Source organism: Microtus ochrogaster, chromosome 21, assembly GCF_000317375.1.
Source record: "Microtus ochrogaster isolate Prairie Vole_2 chromosome 21, MicOch1.0, whole genome shotgun sequence".
Classification (NCBI taxonomy): Eukaryota; Metazoa; Chordata; class Mammalia; order Rodentia; family Cricetidae; genus Microtus; species Microtus ochrogaster.
Window position 1 is genome coordinate 11,367,309 of NC_022022.1, and position 21,848 is coordinate 11,389,156.

The 21,848-nt window shown below is 50.8% G+C and overlaps 1 protein-coding gene across 8 annotated transcripts in view; it reads left to right on the forward strand.

Annotated features, from left to right (window-relative positions):
* Positions 1–3,043: 3,043 nt before the first annotated feature.
* Syt6 (synaptotagmin 6) overlaps positions 3,044–21,848 on the forward strand; it is a 61,168-nt gene continuing 42,363 nt past the window's right edge. For 4 of the 8 annotated variants that reach the window (XR_003377855.1, XR_003377856.1, XM_026784073.1 and 1 more), the window contains exons 1-3: positions 3,044–3,749; positions 14,606–14,954; positions 16,463–17,021. Coding sequence is in view for 6 of the 8 variants with exons in the window: in XM_026784073.1 (XP_026639874.1) it covers positions 3,587–3,749; positions 14,606–14,954; positions 16,463–17,021 (1,071 nt within the window). In the remaining 2 variants the exon portion in view is untranslated. The other 4 variants (XM_013349919.2, XM_026784075.1, XM_013349920.2 and 1 more) reach the window with 4 other exon arrangements.

Consider the following 21,848-nt stretch of genomic DNA (forward strand, 5'->3'; position numbering starts at 1 on the left):
AACTCACAGAGATCCGCCTGCCTCTGCCTCCCGAGTGCTGGGATTACAGGCGTGCGCCACCACCGCCCGGCTCCAACTTTCTTTCAATATGAAGCAGGAAGTTGCACACTGCTCTATGGTTAGAGGGTCTGGGAACCACCTTTCTGATGTGAATGAGATAAAGTCCTGCTTGGCTGCTTTCAGGGACTAGCCAAGCCAATGAGTGGAGCCTCTGAACACCACACCTCCTGGATGACCCTCTCTGATCTCAGAAAATACCTCGGAAAGCAAGGGGTAAGGGAGGTGGAGACAACAGAAGCTGGGTCAGGGAGCCCCTGTGGCTCTGAGGTACCTGGGATAGCACTGAACTCCTTTGTGTCTAGTTCCTTGTTGTCTCTCCCTGTCAGACTATCCAGCTAGGTCAGATAAAGACGTCAGATGCCGCCTTTACATCTCTGCTGGGACCGGAAAGGCTGGGGGGGGGATGGGGAGAGGGATCCCTATTTAGAAACCGCACTGGAAAGATGATATGACACATGAGTTCATGTCAAAGGAGCTCTCTCTTCCCGCCTACAGCAATTTCTTACCAAGGTTCAAATTAAAAAAAAAATGATGTGGTCCTCATTTATTTTTATTTGTAGCATAATTGAACAAGACACCACTGCTCTCAGTAGGGTGGGTGCGCGCCCTCCCCCAGGGCAGAGAAGGGGATGGAGGTGGGGAAAGTGCACTTTGGCTACCCAGGGAGAGGAGGACAAGGGCAGTGGAGTGGGAGGACTTTGTTCTCTGAGTCAGATCTCTCATTCTGCCTCAGGCCCCCTTTTCTAGACCCGTCTGTGTTTCTGAGCCACCTGGCCTGCGGACCCCAGATTCAGACAGTTCTGGCCAAAGCTATCAGAGAGTCAGTGGAAAGGAAACACTAAGGGGAGCTGGGCATGTGGGAAATCATCCTGTTTCTAGTCTTGGAGAGCACCTGCTTCAGAAGGACACTGAAGTTCAGACAGCGGCTGTGACTGCTCCAGGCTTCCTACTACCCCCTCTGATGTCCCTGTTTGGCGGTTGGCCATATTTTCCGTGCTCCCCTCTCTCTTCCCCAAACCCCAGCCCACACTCAGTATAGTCTTTCTCTACAGTTGAATGCTCTACACTTCCATTTCTCCACTTCCCCTCTGGCATTCAGATGACACCCTGAGAGTCTGAATCTGGTTTCTTCTTCCAGTGGGAAGACTTTTAAATGTGTTTGGGGGTTAGGGGGAAAGGGTTGAGAGATTCAGGAGGAAGTGGACTTCTGTTTTGGTCCTGGTTATTCACCAGTGGCACCAACAGCTGACGGTGAGCCGGAAGAGAACAGCTAAGGTGAAGCTTGCTGTAGTCACTTTCTGAATGTGTGCCTTTGTAGGTGTCTGACTAGGTTTCTCTGTGACTTCTCCACCCACAGTCTCTGTGACTGTCTCCTCTACCTCAGTCTCTGTCTCTTTCCTGCAGTTACTCTGGCACTCGGAGTCTGGAGCTCCGGCCTCTTCCTGCAGCTCTGTCAGGGCAGAACCTCTTTCGCTCTGTTAGGCTGAGAAATGCCAGAGACGCAGAGCTGCCTGCGGAGTGTGGAGGCTGGATCCGGGAACAATGAGAAATTATCTGTTAATTCTCAGCTCCTGCCACCTGCTCTGCTTCCGAACCGGCTTCTTTGCCTTTAGTTTAGAGGCAAATTCCCCTACTCAGTGAAACCAATATTTTAGTTTCCTTGCATCACAGACCTGGGCCCTGGGAAAGGTGGTCCTGTGTGGATTTTTTTTTTTTTTTCATTCTCTGCAAAGGCAAAACAAGGCGCTTTGTTCTGCGAAACGTCCTCAGGAACTCGAGAGGGGGAGGGAGAGACCGCCGCGGAGTGAGAGTTGCCTTAAACACTGGCAGTGAGCAACTCTCCATTTGTGTTTTACATAAACACAAAACCCCCGCTTGGGAAGCTGCTACTGAGCACGTAGCCTGGGGCCTCGGATCTCCGATCTCTCCTGGGGGCTGAGGTTTGTATTGCCGGTGGAGGGGGGAGGGTGACGGGGAGTCTTGGCTTCCTCTGGTGAGTGGAAGGCAAGTGGAGAGGCAGAAGCTTACCTGACGTTGAAACAGTAACCCAGCACCACCCGCTGAAGGTGGTCCGGATTGCAGAAGGCCCATAGATCAAGCCTCCTCAGTCCCTCCCGCCCGAAATCCTACACCTCTCTATGGCCAAGGACCCAGGTGGACGGGCTGTAATTAATCGTCCCTCACCACTATTCCCTAAAACTGTCTGCACGTGCTGGTTGTAGCAACCAAACCTTCAGAACCACGGACAGCGCCCCGGGCCTTACTCTTGCTGCACCCGACCCTGGCTGTCTGGGCTTTGCAACTGTAGGGGCCCGCTGAAGAGGCTGGTGCAGATGGTGCACGGTTGCACGGTGGGGGGTGGGGATCGCCTGGAGTTGGCGCTCCGAATCTCCCCCTCCCCCCCAGAACCTGAGTCACAGCCCAAGCCACTTCCAATTAGCGTGTTAATTCGGAGAAAAGACCCTCCTCCCCGACCACTCTCTCCAGCACACACCAGCCCGGTAGATGCAGGAACTCCGGCTAAAGTCCCCCCACCCCCACTCCACCTCAGGAAGGTAACACATTGATGATAGGTGAGCACAGGAATCTTACGGGTCTTGGAACCCTGGCAGTTAGCCATGGCTCCTGGATTTCCAGGGTTGGGTGAAGCATCCCAGCCATCCTGCTTCTGAGTCTCACTTCACGGCTCCTGGGGGGAGCTCTTTTTACAATCTAGCCTTCTATTTAGTTTTCTGTCTTTCTGGCCCTTGTTATATATGCTAAATAGAAAATTGTATGATTTCTGGTGGGTTTGGTCTAATGCGTGGAGGTGGGTCTGGTGGGAACCGAACCCCTTTCTGAAATGCTCCCCAATCCTATTCGCCAGAAACTTTCTCCTCTCGTTGCCATGGAGAGAGACGGCCGCTGCCTCCGTCGCCATAGCAACGTGCGGTGCCTCGGACCACAAGATTGCGGGGCTCTGAAAGTCTTCACAGTTCCCCTCGCTCCGCAGTCCTGGGGTCTTCTATATCCGAAGCTGAGACCCGGCAAGTTTGGCTAACTTCTCCTGTCAACAACCTTGGCAGGGTCCTTCAACCGTACAGTGTGTTGTGTTATTACGATGCCCACTTGTGTGGCGTGTGGCAGTTTCCCCAACGTTTTCATAAGTATTACCTATATCTCAGGGAGCTCATGAAGCACCAGTAAGAAAAGGAAAACTGAGTCCCAGAAAGGCGCAAGGTCACATACTCAGTGATTTCTCAGCTAGCCTTGAATCCTGCGCCGTGCGGGACAGCGCGGGGTTGGAACCTTCCCGGACTCAGGCAGGTCCCTGCGTGTGGAGGGGGCGGCTGAGAGGCGCCAGACTTGCCAGCTGCTGCGGGATGCCACGTGAGGGGCGGGGACCCTGCGGGGAAGTGATTAAAAGCAGAGCCGAGCCGCAGGGGGCCGCTGCGGGGAGGGTCTTCTTGGGGCTGCCTTGCCCCGTCCCAGTCCAGCCGTGGCGGGGGGTTCGAGCCACAGCTCCGCAGGCCTCAGCGTACGGGGCATGAGTGAGGTTTGGGGGGCCGAAGGGCCTCGGTGCCAGGCGGCGCTCGCGGTCCTGGCCTCTCTGTGCCGGGCCCGGCCGCCCCCTCTCGGACTGGACGTGGAGACTTGTCGGAGCTTTGAGCTGCAGCCCCCGGAGCAGAGTCCGAGCGCGGCCAACTCAGGTACCCGGAGACCCAGAGTCTCCTCCATTCCTGGATTTTCAGCCTAGTGGCCTCCCCTCCCCAAGGCACCGGTCCAAGAGCCCCAGAAACCTCAGAAGTCTAGCTTGGGGTCCCAGCCTGGACCAGTCCCCTGGCTCACTGCCCGCAGGAAGAGATCGGAAGGGGAACCCCTTTCTCTTCTTGGGTAACTAATGCGAGAGCTCCTAGATGCGGCACCCTCGCGGCCTCAGTTTCCCTTGATTCTCTAGGCTCACCCCAGGGGCGATCGGCCAGGGCCGTGGAGAAGGAGACATCCTGGCTGCGGAGTAGCCTGAGTGCCCCGGGGATTACAGGGTCCAGGGTCCTTCAGTGACTGGGTGAAGGCGGGTTGAGCCCCTGGGCTTGTGAAAAACTTGCGTCTGCAGCTGGCACGCGGTCTTTGTGTCCAGGTCTCTCAGCAGCTAGTGGCTGCCTGCGTCTCGCCGGGGGGGCGGGGTGGGGAGGGTGTCGTGGCGTACCCCCCTCCCCAACACCCCTATAACTCGCTCCCTCGGTCTCTCTCTGACTCACTCGGACTCTGGGCGGGTGCGCAACTGAGCCGGTGCCTCTCGCCGACTTTGCCAGGCGGGAACCTCCTGCCCGGGCGGTGCGGGACCCTGCGCCGGACGCAGCCCCGGTGGCCGCCGAGTGTAGGCGGCAGCCTGAGCCAAGTCGAGCTCACCGGAGCCGGTGAGTCCTGAGCCCGAGCCCCACGGGGAGGGTCCCGCGTGCAGCCGCGACGTCTCGCGGGAGTCGCGACAGCAGGGGTGGCGTGTCGCGCCCTGGCGGCGGGAGCCGCGGGAGTGTCCGCGGCGTGGCAGCCGACCGGCCCGGGTATGTACCTGCTGCACCAGTCTTTGCCGCCAAGCTCGCCCGCTGCAGCGGGATCCTTTGTCCCGCAATTAGGAGGGTCCAGGACAGACGAGTACGGGTCGTGTCCCCTCGGAGGGAAGGGCCCGGGGCAGCGCGAGGCCCGGGGTGAATGCGGTGTGGGGGTTGGGAGATCCTGCAGAGACCGAGGCACTGGGGTTCCTTGGAGCTCCGCAGACTCACCAAACCTTGTCCCCGACCAAGACCCGGGCTCGGACCCTAGTGGCTCTGGGCCTAGGCTTAAGTGGGAGTCGCTTCCTGGTTCCATAAGGCTGACGCAGGAAAGATCGGAGGTTCCGGAATGCTAGAGGCAGGAGTATGGTCCCCAGTCGCCTCCCCAGGGACAAGTGACCAGGAACCAGAGGAGAGGTTCTAGGAGCAGATGCAGGACCAGTCAGCTCCCCAGTGACCTCAGACCCCAGAGCCCTGTTTCCATTTGAGGTTAAAGGTCAAAGACAGAGGTAGGTTATGGGTTAGGAATATAGCTTTTGAGGGAGGGGGTAGACAGGTCAGGGAAGGTTGTGTGTTTCCAGCCTTGTGTGATGGAGCCCACCTCACATCTTGTGAGTCATTAGGGCCGCTGCTCTCTTTCTGGCCATTTCTGGTGCTATTTAGTCAATGAGGAGATGACCGCAGCAGGACAGACCGAGATTAGACCTAAAGAAGTTTTGCTAGTAGGACAGTAATTAAAGTTGGCGCTCCCTCTTTGGTATTCTCAGAACAGATTAGACTGTTATTAGACACTCCTTCTCTGGTGTCATCTCCTTTACACCCCCAGCTCCATAGACTTCCACGACAGAAATTTCCTCAGCACTCACTTCCTCCCTCCCTCCTTTCCTTTCGCTCCTTCCCATCTTTTCCTCAAATGCTCTATCTGCAGTGGAGTCTTCCCTCAGGGCTTGATACCTCAGAGTATGGAGGGCCAGAACACATCTACAGAGTCCTGCGCTGCTCCCTGTCCACGGAAAAAAATGCCGGCGGGGGGGGGGGGGGGGGAGGTTGTTGTGTGTCGTGTTGGGGGGGGGCGGTGGTATTCTGACTCCCGAAAGATTCCTTTAATCTGAATGGCCAAGCTGAGGTGAGTGAAGCCAGGGTGAGAGACGGGGTACCAGATGAATCAGTACCCTGCCCTAAGGTGAGTTTGAGTTGTATGAACTGCCCTGGCCCTGGGGAGCTTAACTTGGTTACGGTGTCTGTGGGGAGACTCCAAGAAATCCTGGGGCCGAGGTAGGGCAAGAGATGCAGGTAGAGAGGGAGCTGGATCACACCGCGAGAAAGTGGCTCAGCTGGCTCCAGGACCTTGGGGATTTAGGTCTACGGAGATGTGGTGTTCAGGCCAAGGTGCCACCTTCCGCACCCTGCCTGCACCCCAGAGACTCCATCCAGGATCCGATCCTCCAACCAAAGCAATGCTGGGTCTTTTCATTTGCAGTTTTATGAGAGAAAAAAAATGGTAAACAGGCAGAGTATGCTCGGCTCCCTTTTCCGTTTTATCTTTTTCTCCCTTGCCTTCTGGCAGCTGTAAAGTCTCTCACTCCTAATATTCCCGGTAATATCCTTAGCTTCACTAGTTGAGACTCAGAGTCCACTGCCATTAACACAAAATTTCCCATAGGCCAGGGTCTGGGCACAGAATTGCATCAGACATCTCGATGAATCAGACCCTGACTTGGAAAGATCTATACTGAAACGTCTCAATTCAAAGCAAATTCCCCACTTTCTCTAAAAACGCTTAAGGATAAAAGGACTTCTTTCTTTCTGAATGTACTCTTTATCTGCCCCACACACTCAAACGGTCACCAACATGCCTTCCCTCCAGTCCTTTTCCTTGTGGAGGTGAATGAACTTTATACATAGTTCAAGGTGCAGGGGTCAAAGTGTGCAGCAGAAATCTAAGAGTGTTCTAGAATACGCAGGAACCTGAAAGCTGACCCAAGCTGCCTGGTGCAGCAGGCCGGCAGCCAGGAGTGGTTGTTAGCTCCTACCTATGGCCCTGGATGGATGTGATGTTTGTTAGCTTTGCTGATGACTCTAGAGATGCTCTGTGATACAGCCACCTGGCTTTGAAATCGGCTTTTGCAGCCCAGAGAATGTTTTTGTTTTTCCTGTGTGTGCTGGCAAATGAAACACACGTTTCTCTAAAACAGAGTCCCATTTCCTCATCGGAAGAACCAGACCGTCCCTGGCTCCCAGACGCAGAAAAGGAATACTATATTGTATGTTTGTGAAAGAAGCACACCACCCTAACCAACTGGTGGGATGCTTTTCCAATCCTAGTATGTTTCATGCTTTCATGTTTTTTTCTCTCTTGACGTTTTGAGACAGGATCCAGCTATGTAACCCAGGCTGGCCTTGAACTCGTGACAATCCTCCTGTACCAGCCTCCTGATACAGCATCACCACACTTAGAATGCACATCGAGTGTTGAAAGTCCAACATCTAACAGCCCCTGAGTTCTAGATATCTCCCGAAGTTTTGTTCTCCCTCTGATTGACAGGGCCGAGTGGGGCTGGTAGTTCTAGTGGGTCTCATTCCTTCAAGCTCTGTGCAAAAGCTGTGCTTTCTCTTCTTACTGCTCAAACATTCCTTTGTCTTCTTGGCCCACTGAGCTTGGGGTGAGGTATGAGGCTGTAGATTAGGACTGACTTTGGGGCTCGGGGTCAAGCCAGGCTTCTTTAGGTTTGTCTTGAGTTGGGTTGACCCAATTGGGCTCACTATCACCCCCACAGGTTGAAAGAGGAACCTCTAATACTGAGCCTCTTAGGGAGTATGGTCAGAGGTGAGGCAGCTGAGCACCCAGCCCAGACACTGCAGGTTGAAATGACACCTTATCCCCCATCTCTGTCTCGGGCACGGAACACCTTCTTCTCCATACAGCTCTTTCCTCTCAATGGCTGCAGCTATAAATTCGGGTGGAGAACAGAAGAGATTGGTTGACTGTTCCTCCCCTCCACTATGCCAACTTCAATTCCCCATTTAGGGGTACCATGGGTGAAAGGTACAGTGATCATCTGTAATAATAATAATAAGAAGAAGAACAATAATAATAGCTGATTTAGTGCCAAGGCTCTTTTCGCTATAGCATTTTACATTAGCCTCCAGTTTATCTGTGAATCCTCTAATGATGGTGGGAGCAGGCACCCAGTCATAAAGCTTGGTGCGGCCATAATTAGCCCAGCATTGTCTCTCCTCATCACAGTTTTTTCAGGAGCATTAATTCCTTCTCTGTTTGGACTCTGCTAATTATCCCCATCGGTAGCTCAGCCTGGCTCTCTAAAGAAGAAAAGGAAGCAATGGCCCTCTGCTTCCCCCTCCCCCTGACTCTGAATTTAATTACACCCACTTTTCCTAATAAATTTACAAGCCACGGCAGGGCTTATTATTAATGGACCGTGTCTGTTAGCCTCAGTAAAGACTAGCTACAATTTTCTCAATACGCGCGCGGGCACACACACACACACACACACACACACACACACACACTCATGAGTATTTCTCAGGAATATCACTGGATGGGACTTTTCAGAAGCCACCGGCTGTTTGTCTGGTAGTTCATGGGTAACTTGAGGACGTGCACTTCTGAGAGAAGAAGACAAATCGGAGTAGAGGCTAGTGACAATCTGAAATTTCAGGGGTCTGTCCCGGTTTCAAATACCAGACCAAAGCGTGGAGAACACCCTCCCCCTCTCCAGATTCTAGTAAGAGCCTCCCTGGCTGTGCTGTACAGCCCTGGATCTGCAGTGCTCCAGCCCCACATCCAGTCCCCAGAGATGCCTGGTTCAAGAGCCTGGACTTTGGTATCTGAAAGCCCCACGTTCAAACCCCTGCTCTTCTGCTTAACACATGGCATACCTTGAGCAGGGGACTTAGTTATCACATCTGTACTTTGTTTATCTGTAGAAGTGAATATGAATTTCTTCAGGAGGCTGTAAAGATTAAATGAGATGATACGAAAAGCACAGTGCTTGCTGCATAGAAATGAACAGCAAATACTATCATTAATATTAATATGAATGGTTCTGCATGGAGTCTCTTCCCTCCCTGGGCTAAGTGCTGTTCCCTCCATGTTATTGGACCTCTGTATCCCTTCTTCCCTAGTTTCTGAGCTGGGGTTTACCTATGTCTGCATAAGGATGTGAAGAAAAGCTCAGCTGGACACCTGCATTTCTGAGGGGCCAGCAGCAACTCCAGCCCTGGGCCAGGCTTCTCTGGTACTAGAGTGAGCTGAGACCTGGTTCTTTCTTTGCTATTCCTCTCCCTCTAGTTTGTCTTTTCAATTACAATCTGTTAGCAAGAATGCCCGAGATGGTTGCAAAATGGATTTTCCTGACACAGGAACACATTAGAGAAACGGGAACAATAGCAAGCGATAAGAGTTGCTGATGAATCCTAAGACTATGGATGCAGGGAAAAAGAGGGGGCTCCTGTCTTTAGAGAATGAAGGGTCACCAGGGAAGATAAGCAGGCCCTGGGATGCTAATTAATAACTTAGCATCTCTGGATGAGGAAGGAGGCCATGAGCCAACACCCTACTGGATAGTCTCACTTAAGGTGATCAAGCAGACTCTACCCTAAGACCCTCGAGGGGATCTTAATTTCCCAGGAGGGAAGAGGGGCCTGAGGCCACTCTGCCACTTTGCCCTCTGATCTAGGGTCTCTGTTTCTGCTCCAGAGGCCTGACTCTACATAGCAAACAATTATCCTTAACCAAAAAAGAAAACCAAGTCCTGGCAGCTTATGTCTGGGGGGCATTCTCTACATATTAGGGCTGTTCTTATTTGATTTTCATAATGATCCAGTGAGGTAGGAAGAACCATCAGGAAGCAATGTGGATGGCTGGCTCTTTTCAGTCATCTGCTCTGGTGCCCCCTCCCCTCCTGAGATCACACACACACACACACCCTCCTAAGATCACATACACACACACACACACCTTCCTGAGATCACACACATACACACACACACACACACACACACACCCTCCTGAGATCACATACACACCCTCCTGAGACCACACACACACACACACACACACACACACCTTCCTGAGATCACACACACACACATACACACCCTCCTGAGGTCACACACACACACACACACACACACACACACACACACCTCTTGAGATACCTGCCATTTTCTGAGTACCTTGTGAATGAAGTCCAGGTCCCTGGCTAGGATTAAAGCCACATGCCTTTATTCCAGACAATGTTCTTCAGATTATATCTCCAAAGCATAAAGAGATCTATCCATTTTTTTTCTCTCCCAGAAGTGATAAATAGTCTCAGATGGCTGGAAGCAGGTGCCATAGCTTGAATTTCTAGTGTCTACCCAAAGGCCCACCATGTGTTGCAAGCTTGTTGGCCTGATGGGAGGGGGTGGGGTGGAACCCTCCAGAGATGAGGCCTAGTGGGAAGTCTTGTGGCAGGCCCTACAGGGATATCAGGACCCCAGCCCCTTCTTGCCCCTCTCTTCTCTCTCTCTCTCTCTCTCTCTCTCTCTCTCTCTCTCTCTCTCTTTCTCTCTCTCTTTCTTTCCACCTTATGCCTCCTGTATGGATGAACTCTTTCAGTGTCCAAAACCTCCTAGTTCTACTTGAGATGCCTGTTTGAGAGATACCAATGCCCAGGCTCTCCTAGTCCTGGGAGAAGATTCTCCAGGCATGGGGTGGCCCTCCTGTTCTTTCATAGTCAGTATTGAGTGCTAGAGACCGATTCCCAATAATCCATACCCTCTGTCTTCTCTTCCTCTCTCTTGCTTCTCTGTCATGATTTTGTTTCGCCGCAGCCATCCTCTGTAATGTGCTACCATGGGCCATGCAATGGGACCGATGGATCATAGACTAAGGTCTCTAGAACTGTGAGCCACAATGGACCTTTTCTCGGCATAAGTTGGTTATCTCAGCTGTTTGTTACAATGGCAGCGAGCTGACTAGTACACTAGGGGATGAAGGCTGACTGAGTTCAAGACCACTCAGAGTTATTTTAAGTCCTCTACAATTACCAACTTCTCTTGTCTAAATCTGATCTTTCTCCCCTCCCTCCCCCTCCCTCCCTCCCTCCCTCCCTTCTTTCTTTCTTTCTTTCTTTCTTTCTTTCTTTCTTTCTCTCTTTCTTACTTTTGTTGGATCTTTCTTTTGGCTGCTAGTTCACAAATAATAACATGGAAACATTATTAATAATGAAAGCTTGGCCTTGGCTTATTTTTAACTAGCTCTTATAACTCGAATCGACCCATTTCTATTAATCTATGTTCTGTCACATACCAGCCATCCTGGTTCCTCTGTGTCTCCTCATGTCTCTCTCACTTGCCTAGATTCCTCCTCCTCCTTCCTCTCTCTGCCCAGAATCCCATCTATACCTTCTGACTAGCTATTGGTCATTTGGCTTTTTGTTATATCAATCACAGCAATACACCTTCACACACGGTACAAATATCCCACAACATCTTCTTTCCTTCCTGTCTCTCATTTGTTGATTTTTAGTTTTTTGAGACAGTTTCCCGGTGTGTTCCTGGCTGTTCAGGAACTCACTATGTAGACCTGGCTGGCCTTGAACTCAGAGATCACCTTTCTCTGCCTTCCCAAGGACTGGGATCAAAGGCATGCGCCACCACCACCACCTAACCTGATCTCTCTCTCTCTCTCTCTCTCTCTCTCTCTCTCTCTCTCTCTCTCCCTTCCCCCTCCCTCCCCCCCCCTCTCGCTTTCTCTCTCTCTTTCTCTCTCTTTCTTTCCACCTTATGCCTCCTGTATGGATGAACTCATTCAGTGTCCAAAATCTCCTAGTTCTACTTGAGATGCCTGTTTGAGAGATATCAATGCCCAGGCTCTCTTAGTCCTGGGAGAAGATTCTCCAGGCATGGGGTGGCCCTCCTGTTCTTTCATAGTCAGTATTGAGTGCTAGAGACTGATTCCCAATAATCCATACCCTCTGTCTTCTCTTAAGCATAGAGCCAAGGGAACAGCAGCTGGAGGTCACATGGAGGAGCAATTGAAATAGCAACTACATGAAGAGGGGGAAAAGAATCCTTGGTACCCTGCCCCCCCCCATCTTTCTTTCATTTATGAATTCTGGGTCTTTTTTTCTGTCAAGCTGAATATTTAAATGCACTGTGCTCTCTGGATTCCCCCCTCACCGCCTCCCTTCTCATTAAAATTCTAATTATTACCAGAGCAAGTAAAATGTACGATCAAAGGAAAGCACGGCCCTAGAAATACCTTTTGTTTTAAAGTGACTCACTGCAGAAAATGGGCCCAGAGCAGCTGTAACAAAGAGCCAATGTGGAGGGTCCAGTGGTGTCCAGGCACTTAGGATAAGGCGTACATATCTTCAGGAGCTTTCTAGATGCTCCCAGAGGGGTGAGGGCTTGGAAGAGCAGCCTCCAAGCCAGTTAGATCAAAAATGTGCAAGAGGAAAATATTTGAGCAAGTACTTCCAATGCATGTGTATTTGTCTGCAAGCGATACACATGCTCTACTGAAGTGACATTGATGAGCCACTTGGGCGAGGCTGGAGACCAGGCCCACCTTACTGACTGTGTGACCCGGGCAAGCTATGAATTCTCTGGGTGGTACTAGATGCAAAGGAAGGACAATAATTTTACCTGTTTCATTAGAGAATCACGATTGGATATACAAAAAAAACACTTTAATATTGAACATGATGATGTTGAATAAATTGACTAAATCCAATAATAAAATGCTTATTACTATCAACCCATATGTGACTTTCTGACTACTTATATAACATAATAAATATTATAATAGCTTGGATTTTTTTTCCCTCCATGTATGCCTCATTGGAGACTTGGTAGCCTCTAGAGCAGTGGTTCTCAGCCTTCCTAATGCTGTGACCCTTTAATACAGTTCCTCATGTGACCCCCAACTGTAAAATTATTTTTTGTTGCCACTTCATAACTGTAATTTTGCTCCTGTTGTGAATTGTAGTGCAAATATCTGTGTTTTCTTAGGGTCTTAGGTGACCCTGTGAAAGGGTCACTTGGCCCCAAAAGGGGTCATGACCTACTGGTTGAAAACCGCTGCTCTAGGGTACGGGCTAGAGCTACTGGGCTGAGTGGGGCCAGAGGTGGCGGGAAGAGACTTGCAGATAATCTCCTCTTCACCCCTTTTCATGGAGGCGCCTGGTGACTGATCTTGACAAGGACTGGACAGGGAGCTCAAAGGCGGTGGTGGTCCCTCCAGAACATGGCTAAAATCCTTATGTCCTCGGGATGGAGGGTGGCTTTCCTTAAGTACTGGATACAGTAAACTTACCTGGAGGGGCCTAGGCATTTTGCCAAGCCTAGCTCAGAGTCTGGCAATCTGGTCTAGTTGAACTTGAAAGAGAAAGAATGGTTACTCATTCATGTATGCCTGCGTAAATGCTGGTTCATGAATGGAAACACACTATATTGGAACCCACAGGAGTCTAGGGTTTAATCTGGGACAAACAAGTCATAGTAAATAGAATAGGGAACACCTGGGCCCTGGCCCAAGTTCTGGGTCTGACTAACCTGTGGCTGCTTATGAGCCCCTCCTCTGGGCCACTGCTGCCATCTTTGAAAAGGCAGCCTTGGCCTTGGTACTTGTTGACTAATTACACGCCGTAAGTCCTGAGATTTGTAAGGCAGTTAGCAGCCGGTCCAGAGGTTCCAACCTCCAGATCTGCAGGGGCGAGCCAGCTGAGAGAGAGCAGAGGGTCGAGCTGATGGGACATCTGTGCAGAGGGAGTCACCAGTCTGCCCAGGGCCCCAGGGCCGGTTAGCAAGTCATTGGCCTCTTCCGGAAGAAAGTCAGACATCTGGGGTGATGTCAGTTATGGAATTTCGTAGCTTCTCACTCGCAATGTTAGCCAAACCGAATTCCTCTGCTGGCTCATCCACAGGCGTCATGTGACAGCACTGCCAGGCATGCCCCTGGCTCAGAGCCTTCTGAGTGGGGTAGGAGTCTGGTGTCCGCTCTGCGCATGAGGGGGCACTCTGCATCGCTCTCTTGAGATGATGAGCACCCCTGGGTCTGGACAGGAGCAGGTTAAGGTTGTGTGCCTGCTTCCAACCCGGCCACACTGTTCACAAATACTAGGTTTACAGCAAAGCTTCCAAAGGACCACAGAATGGAAAAAGACAGTGGTGGGTCTCATTTGTATTTTGTACTTTGCTTTGGCCTGTATAGACCCTGGTGACCAGATTCCTACTGAATACGAGTACACGGTTAGCCTACAGCTTGTAGAAAGCTCTAGGAAAACAGACACTAACACACCTGCCTTCTGGGAAATGGGGCTGGGCTCCTCTCCCTGGGAAAGAGCTAGGTGTTTATTGGATTCCTGCTTTGTTCCAGGATCGAATAAGGCTAGAGCCTGGACAAAGAAGGGAGCATGAGGTAGCCAGTATCTACCTCATAGACTGTGTATGGGTTGTGTGCCAAACTTACTGCTGGGAGCTGGAAATAAAGTTTAGTGGGAGGTTACTTGCATAGCAAGGGCAAGGCTCTGGGTTTCATCCCTGGTACCAAAATAAAATGAGTTCAAAAGAAAAGCAAGACACTTGTAAGTCTGGCCACAGTAACCGCTCTAATAGAAATTCAAACAGCGTACAAATACAAACGCTTCAGGAATTTGCACATTTGCTTAGATTCTCATTTCCATCACTGTCCCCTTCTTGGGCACAAGCCAGGAGCAGTAGGGCAAGCAGCCAGTGCTCCCCAAGCTAGTAAAAAGGTGGGGGCAGGATGATGCTGAAGCAATCAGACTGGTGAACAGCAGGCTGCAGAGTTGACAAAATGGACCATCAGTGGTCAACCCCCAAACCATCTCCTCTTCCCGTGACTTGGCGGCTTTGCTCACGACCGTTCTTCTCTCTTCTTCCGTCTTTGTCCCTGCTGTGTGTGCCTTCTTCCAATGCCTCACCTGCTTATCCTCACCTCTGTCTGTCTCTGTCCTTCCCTGCCTGCCTCATGCTGAGGGCAGGCCCCTCTGTCAGCCTCCTCGCCGTGGTAGTTATTGTGTGTGGCGTGGCCCTGGTGGCAGTTTTTCTCTTTCTCTTTTGGAAGCTGTGCTGGATGCCCAGGAGGAACAAGGAGGCCTCCAGCCCTTCTTCTGCTAACCCTGCTTCAGAGACTCTCCAGAGTCCCAGCTCCAGAGGCAACATGGCAGATAAGCTGAAGGACCCCAGTGCCCTGGGCTTCCTGGAGGCGGCTGTGAAGATCAGCCACACGTCCCCAGATATTCCAGCTGAGGTGCAGATGTCGGTCAAAGAGCATATCATGCGTCACACGAGGCTGCAGCGACAGACCACAGAACCAGCATCTTCTACCAGGTGAAGGGTGTCCCCCTCGCTTCCTAACCCCATTGCATACTTTCCAGAACAGTGCATCAAAGAGCTTCCAGCCTCTGAGAATCAGGGGCCAGAAATAATAGCATGTGCCCTTTGAGGACGGATCAGATGCTGTGAGCCACATTTCAATCTAGAGGGGAGGTGGCATCAGGATAGGTGTGGTGAAAGGGTCACCTCCAAGGTGAGATACTGTGAGCATGCTAGCAAGTAGCTGCGAATGTGCAGACACAGAAGACTAGCTGAGAAGCTGGGTTGAGAGATGTGAGGAAAGGAAGGACTTCAGACAGGGGAAGAGTATAAGCAAAGTTCCAGAGACTTGAACGTTCATGACACACTAAAGGCTAGGCCAGTGAAGCCTAGTAGCTACAGTCTGTCATGTGCTGGAGGTAAAGCAAGAGAGTCCAGGCTCTTTAAGGCTAAGGATTTCTGTAAAACCCCTTTGAATTCCCTACATGACAGCCGTTGCATAACCTGGCATCATCTAGTTCAAAAGCCTGCCGACAGCAGACATGATGGCTGCCTGCTTACTCTAAGTAAATCCAGAAGCATCTCTTAAAGATGTGGATGGGCACTGTGTTTCCTCAAAATCTGAGAGTCTTGTAGATTCCTGGATCCCTGCAACGTTCCTTCAGGCTCAAAGACACCAGTCAAAGGGAAAGAGATGTGGTCTTCAGATGGGAGGCCAGGCACAAAGATGCTAAGGTCCCACAGGCCGAGTCTGCCATATGGCCTTGGGCACATAGCTCCTTTCAAGCCTCCCTTTCTAAACTATAGAGTAGGGCAAATGAGTCTGCTAGGGTTGTTGGGAGGAACCAGGGAAAGAATTGTGTGATAATGCTAAGAGCTGACACGTTGCTAACCGCACGCATGGCCCTGTTTGAAGCACTTTGTATGCATCTACTTTACCCTCACACAATTCTGTGCAGTTGTTACTTTTATTGTCTTTATTTTTGTAGTGCAGAGAATTTGCTAACCTCCCAAAGTAGCCCAACCAAAATGAACCTACGTAGCCTATCTCCAAAGTCTGTGCCTTTAACTAATTGACTTTCTGCTGGAGGCTAAATTCTAAAGAAATGATCATGATGGTGGCAGCAGTGATGATGGTGATGATGATGATGAAGATGAAGATGCAGGCAGTAGGAAGGATAGTCCTCCTCTTACTATACTCTAATGGAGAAAGTAGTCATGCCTACCAGGAAAGAAACCTAGAAAGCAAATGTCAGAAAAGCAGGAACGGTGATTAAAACAATGGCTAACATTTATTGAGCTTGCTGTATAGCAGGCACCCTTCCAACTACTTTACATATATTAAGACACACAATGCTTCCAACTCCATGCACTAAGTGTATGAAGAGGAAAAGTGGGGTCAATGAGAGGGAAGGAAGGAGGAGCCCACAAGTGGGAAGATGAGCCGCCAGGGTTGGGTCTATCTTTATCCCACTCCTTCCCAAGCCCTGACACACATTTTTTTGCCTCCTGTCTTCTACCAGGCACACGTCCTTCAAGCGCCACCTGCCACGGCAGATGCACGTCTCCAGCGTAGACTATGGCAATGAGCTGCCGCCAGCGGCCGAGCAGCCCACCAGCATTGGCCGCATCAAGCCCGAGCTCTATAAGCAGAAGTCAGTGGATGGGGAGGATGCCAAGTCCGAGGCGGCCAAGAGCTGTGGGAAGATCAACTTCAGCCTCCGCTACGACTACGAGAGTGAGACCCTGATTGTGCGTATCCTGAAGGCCTTTGACCTCCCCGCCAAGGACTTCTGTGGAAGTTCTGACCCTTATGTCAAGATCTACCTCCTGCCTGACCGCAAGTGCAAGCTGCAGACGCGGGTGCACCGCAAGACCCTGAACCCCACCTTTGATGAGAACTTCCACTTCCCAGTGCCCTACGAGGAACTGGCTGACCGCAAGCTGCATCTCAGTGTCTTTGACTTTGACCGCTTCTCCCGCCATGACATGATCGGGGAGGTCATCCTGGACAATCTCTTTGAGGCCTCTGACCTGTCCCGGGAGACCTCCATTTGGAAGGACATCCAGTACGCCACTAGTGTGAGTACAGCCCTGTTTGTCTTCTTGGGTGCCCGGGCATTGGCAGTTCTGAGTTGGGTGGGTCATGTATCCAGATCTCTGTTCCTCTAGAGATACATAGGAAACTATGGAAACAGCCTAGTTCATTGTGAGGAAGTCCTTGAACTCTGCCTAGATGGGATAAGGAAGGAAGGGAATTTGTGTCCTTTCATTTTGATTCTATGGTATGGGTGTTTCTCTTTGTTTGCTAAACCTTAAGTTTGTTATTTATAAAGAATCATGTTATATAGTCTTTTAAATTGAGCCAGGCGATGGTGGCGCACGCCTTTAATCCCAGCACTCGGGAGGCAGAGGCAGGCGGATCTCTGTGAGTTCGAGACCAGCCTGGTCTACAGAGCTAGTTCCAGGACAGGCTCCAAAGCCACAGAGAAACCCTGTCTCGAAAAACCAAAAAAAAAAAAAAAAAAGAAAGTCTTTTAAATTGAAGGTAAGTCCATACCGAACTAGTCAGTATGGTCTAGTAAATCACTGATAGATTTTAGAAGCTTGGAAATGGTGATCAATCCAGGTTGTACCAATCAGTATGAACCAAGTTGTGCTGCAATAACAAACAACCCTGGGAATTTGTGGCTTAAGACAACTAAAGTTTGTTTTTTTGTCTGTGTTCCATATGCTTCACAGTTGACCTGTGGGTTCTACTGGACCTTGTTACCAAGGGGCCCAAGAGGTCCTGTGTTAATGTTGCTCCCACCATTAGACAGTAGGATGAAGAGGCTATGGCAAAGCCTGCAGTATTCCTTAATGTTTCCAAGCAAAAGTGACATAGGTCACTTCCATTCATATTCCATTAGCCAAAGCAAGACACGTGGCAATTCTCAATGTCAAAGAGGAAGGAACAAAGCAACTCTACTATGTCCAGAAAGCTGCAGCTCATAGCACAGTCCCTCATCTTGGACATGGCCTCTCCTTAGTCTGGGAGATACTGGAAGCTAGCCTGAAAGACTGACCGAGTTCACACACAAGGTCTAATTCCTGACCTGTCCATGATCACTTGAAATTGGCCAAGAAAGTTTCAAAGCATCAAGGTTTAATTTTCTTCCTTCCTTCCTTCCTTCCTTCCTTCCTTCCTTCCTTCCTTCCTTCATTCCTTCCTTTTTTTCTTTCTTTCTTTTCTTTCTTTTTAGATTTGGAAGTCAAATTGTGTGTGTGCATGTGTCTGTTTGAAGGGAGGGTAGGCTGCGCATGTTCGTGCAATGCTTACAGAGGCTTGAAGAGGGCATCAGATCCTGTGGAGCTGGAGTTAAAGGTGGTTGTGAGCTGCCCAGCGTGGGTGCTAAGAACTAGTCTCAGGTCCTCTGCAAGAGCAGGCCACACTCAACCACTGAGCTGGGTTTTTAAGAGAATGGAGGCTAAGCTTGGTACAGGACCTAGTGAGGCCTACCCAGAGCCTCTGTTGGCACGGACAGCATGCCATGCTGAGGTTGTTTAAGACACCCTGGAGATGTCACTAGGCTGTACCCTCTGCACCCGCCCGTGTGGGTGAACATCTGCAGGGGCACTTGGCCAAACTCTAGTTGACTTGGAGCGCTGGTTGCTGGAGTATCTCCCTGGATGTTTCATGAATCGTATACCTTATCAGAGGTAACCATATACATACAAACCGTACCCTGGCACAGTCTGTACTTAACATCATCCTATGGGATTTGTGAGGAGAGGCTCTGGCGAAAGCAGCCCCACGCTGGTTGTTAAAGAGTGTGATATGTTCAGAAAGTTGATATGTTCATCTCAGGAAGAAACTCTGGGGCACTCTGGTCTCGCTGTTAGACACAGAGATGTCCCAATGCTGTCCCCAGCTTTGCTGTCCTGAAATGCTAATCCCAGGAATAGCGTGAACAGCCAGCCTGGCTAGCGACAAGCTAGGGCTAGGGTGGGGGACAGCAAAACAGCTGCCGTACTCTGGGGTGGGCCCAGGAGCTCTAAAGCATCGATCTCTCTGAAGTTCCCATCTGGTGCATCCCTTCCCCGTGCTCACCTACAGTATATTTTCCTCATGGTGGCTGCATGGGTGGAGGGCAGCTCTGTTCCTACAGTGAGGCTGTGGCCCTGGGTGGGGAGCTCTGCTGGTCATGGGCTATGTTCTACTCTGCCCTCCTAGGGGCCTCCTCTGTCCCTGAACAGTACCCCCCTGCCTTCCTGTCTGGTACAGAAGAGCAGGCCTCATTCCCGAACAGGCGCTCTGTGTGCAAGCACTCCCCTTGCACGCAACATTGCACTTCCTGGAATGTAGCTGTCCACACCCTAGTCCCGTAGCCACTTCCCCTGCCCAGGTTCAGAAGAAGGCACATCCCCCTTCGTCGGTATGGGAGGAGCCTTCCTCCATCTCCTTATCCTGAGAGGTCTATGAGGGACCCGGGTGAGTTTGGGTCTGGGATAAAAGGCAACCCTTTTGAGCTCACAGGAACTTAATATCTAACCACCAAAGAGACAGTGATTTGTGCTCAGCAGTTGCAAGCCAGAAACTACTGTCTACCCATCACGATCTCCAGACCCATGAGAGTGAAAGACAGGGGGGAAGATCTTAAATGAGAGGAATTGACCTCGATGGGCAAGGATGGGTACAAATAGCCTACCAGGCCCCAAACGGCAGGTGTATTCTAGCTAAGGAGCAGAGGGAGGCCAGCCTAGGCATGTCCGTGTCTGCAGAGCTGGGTACCACACTCCCACTTGGGCTTGCCTGCAGTCTGTCTGAGCTGGGCTTCCTCTTCGAATGAAAACCCTACAGTCCAAAGCCTCACCGGTCAGCATGGGCCTGGAGAAATGACTCAAACCCCGCAGACAAGAATTCAAGCAAGGGGAGCAGAGCTGTTGCAAATAGGCTGGTGTTTTTTACCTGTGTTGTGATGTTGACTGTGAAAATTTAATTATTTGGGGACCAGGGAGACCCAAGCCACAGTCGCAGGGAATGACTGAGCGCCCAGAGTATGTGAAATGCAGTGGGCAGGGGCGGGGGTGGGGGAGGTGAGTGCAGCCAACACCAGGTCTTGTTTTGCCCCTCTGATTTTTAATCCTCAGAACAGTACCTCAGACCCGAGCTTGGAATGCCAGTTTTCCTGCTCCAGCCCGGCTCAAATGCCCAACAGTCCTGTCTCTGCCTTACTTTGCTTTCTATTGCTGTGATAAAATACGGCCGAAAGCTACTTGGGGAGAAAAGGGTTTATTTCAGCCTACAGTTTACAGTTCATGGTTAAGAGAAGTCAAGGCAGGAATCTGGAGGCAGGAACTGAGGTAGACGCCATGGAGGGATGCTGTTTACTGGCTTGCTTCTCTCGGTTTGCTCAGTTATACAACCCAGGACCACTTGCCCAGTTGTGGCACCACCCACAGTGGGCTGGGCCCTTCCACACCCACCTTTAGTCAAGAAAATGCCCCACAGATACACCTCCAGGCCAATCTGATGGAGACAAATCCTTCATTGAGGTTTCCTCTTCCCGCCTGACTTTAGTTTGTATCACGCTGATGAGAACTAACAGCCACAGACTGTAACACACGTCTGCCACCACCACTCTGACAGACCAATCCACCTTCCAACCCTTCCCTGGAGCCCTCCTCCATGGGATCCTCCAATGTCACAGCAATCGCCCCTCCCATGTATCTCTGTGTCCCCCAGGTATGTCTCCCATCATATTCTGTATTGGAAAGTTTCCAGATGGATTCAGGAACAGCTGTGTCAGTGGTTGACTTTCTACTGGTGTTGTAGGTGAACCTGGGAAGGTTTCCTAGAGGAGTTCCAGTCATCTTTTTATAGGAGGTACAACCAAACTTGGGAAGGGACACCCTGTGCACTTGCTCAGAATTGGGGCACACAACTTGTTCTGGTGAGGGCGAGAGACTGACTAGCAAGGCAGTCGGGACTGAAACAGAGAGCCAGCAACCCACAGGTTGAGTGGAAAGAGGCACCATTAGCATGGAGTATTAGAAGGATGCTCTGTGGCATGCCCTGGCACGCATGCTGTCCCAGTAGCTCCTCGAGCACCCCAGAAGTCACATTCAGCACTAGCACATGGAGCCAGGCTGGCCCACTGGCCCAGTGCTCAAATTGGTTTGAAGTAGCAAAGCCTTATGATTGCCTATACCAAACTTAAGGCAGTGAGAGGGAGGCTAACATCTGGGTAGTCTAGCTATACTGATTGCAAACTGAAGTCCCAGGGGAGCTTAGCCTCTGAGCTATACACAGCACTGGCTTGTGGGAGGGTGAGAGGCAGGCAGACAGGATATTCTAGAGCACTTGGAGCCCTCAAATCTTCCAGTGATTTCCAAGCCTAGCCTTGGGAAAGAAAGTAAGGAGTTCATGGCATCCGTTCCAGCCAGGGGCATCGCTCTCATCGCTGCAGCCCTCACTCCTACTGGCGTGAAGAAGGCCCCTGCCAGTCTCCCGGGAAATCACGGCAATCCTAGGGGGTTGCCTCCATCTGTCCAACCAGAGCTCCGATTGACTAAACTCATCCAACTCTTCCTTCCTCCCCTCTCCTACTCCAGTCTCATTATTTCTATATAAAGCTCTAGATTTGTCATTATAATAGAGCCACTGTCACTGGGTTTGCTAACATCTCTGTAGTTTTGTAGTTATTGTTACAGAGGCCTCAGAGCCCAGTGCATGCAGCTGTCTCTGTCAGTCACTGTCCCTGCTATAATCGGAGCCATCAGTGTGTTGTGTTTGGTGGTACCAACTGACTTGGATATCTTCCTGCTTTCTCGGGTCTCTACCAGATGTCACACACACACACACACACACACACACACACACACACACACACACACACAGAGAGAGAGAGAGAGAGAGAGAGAGAG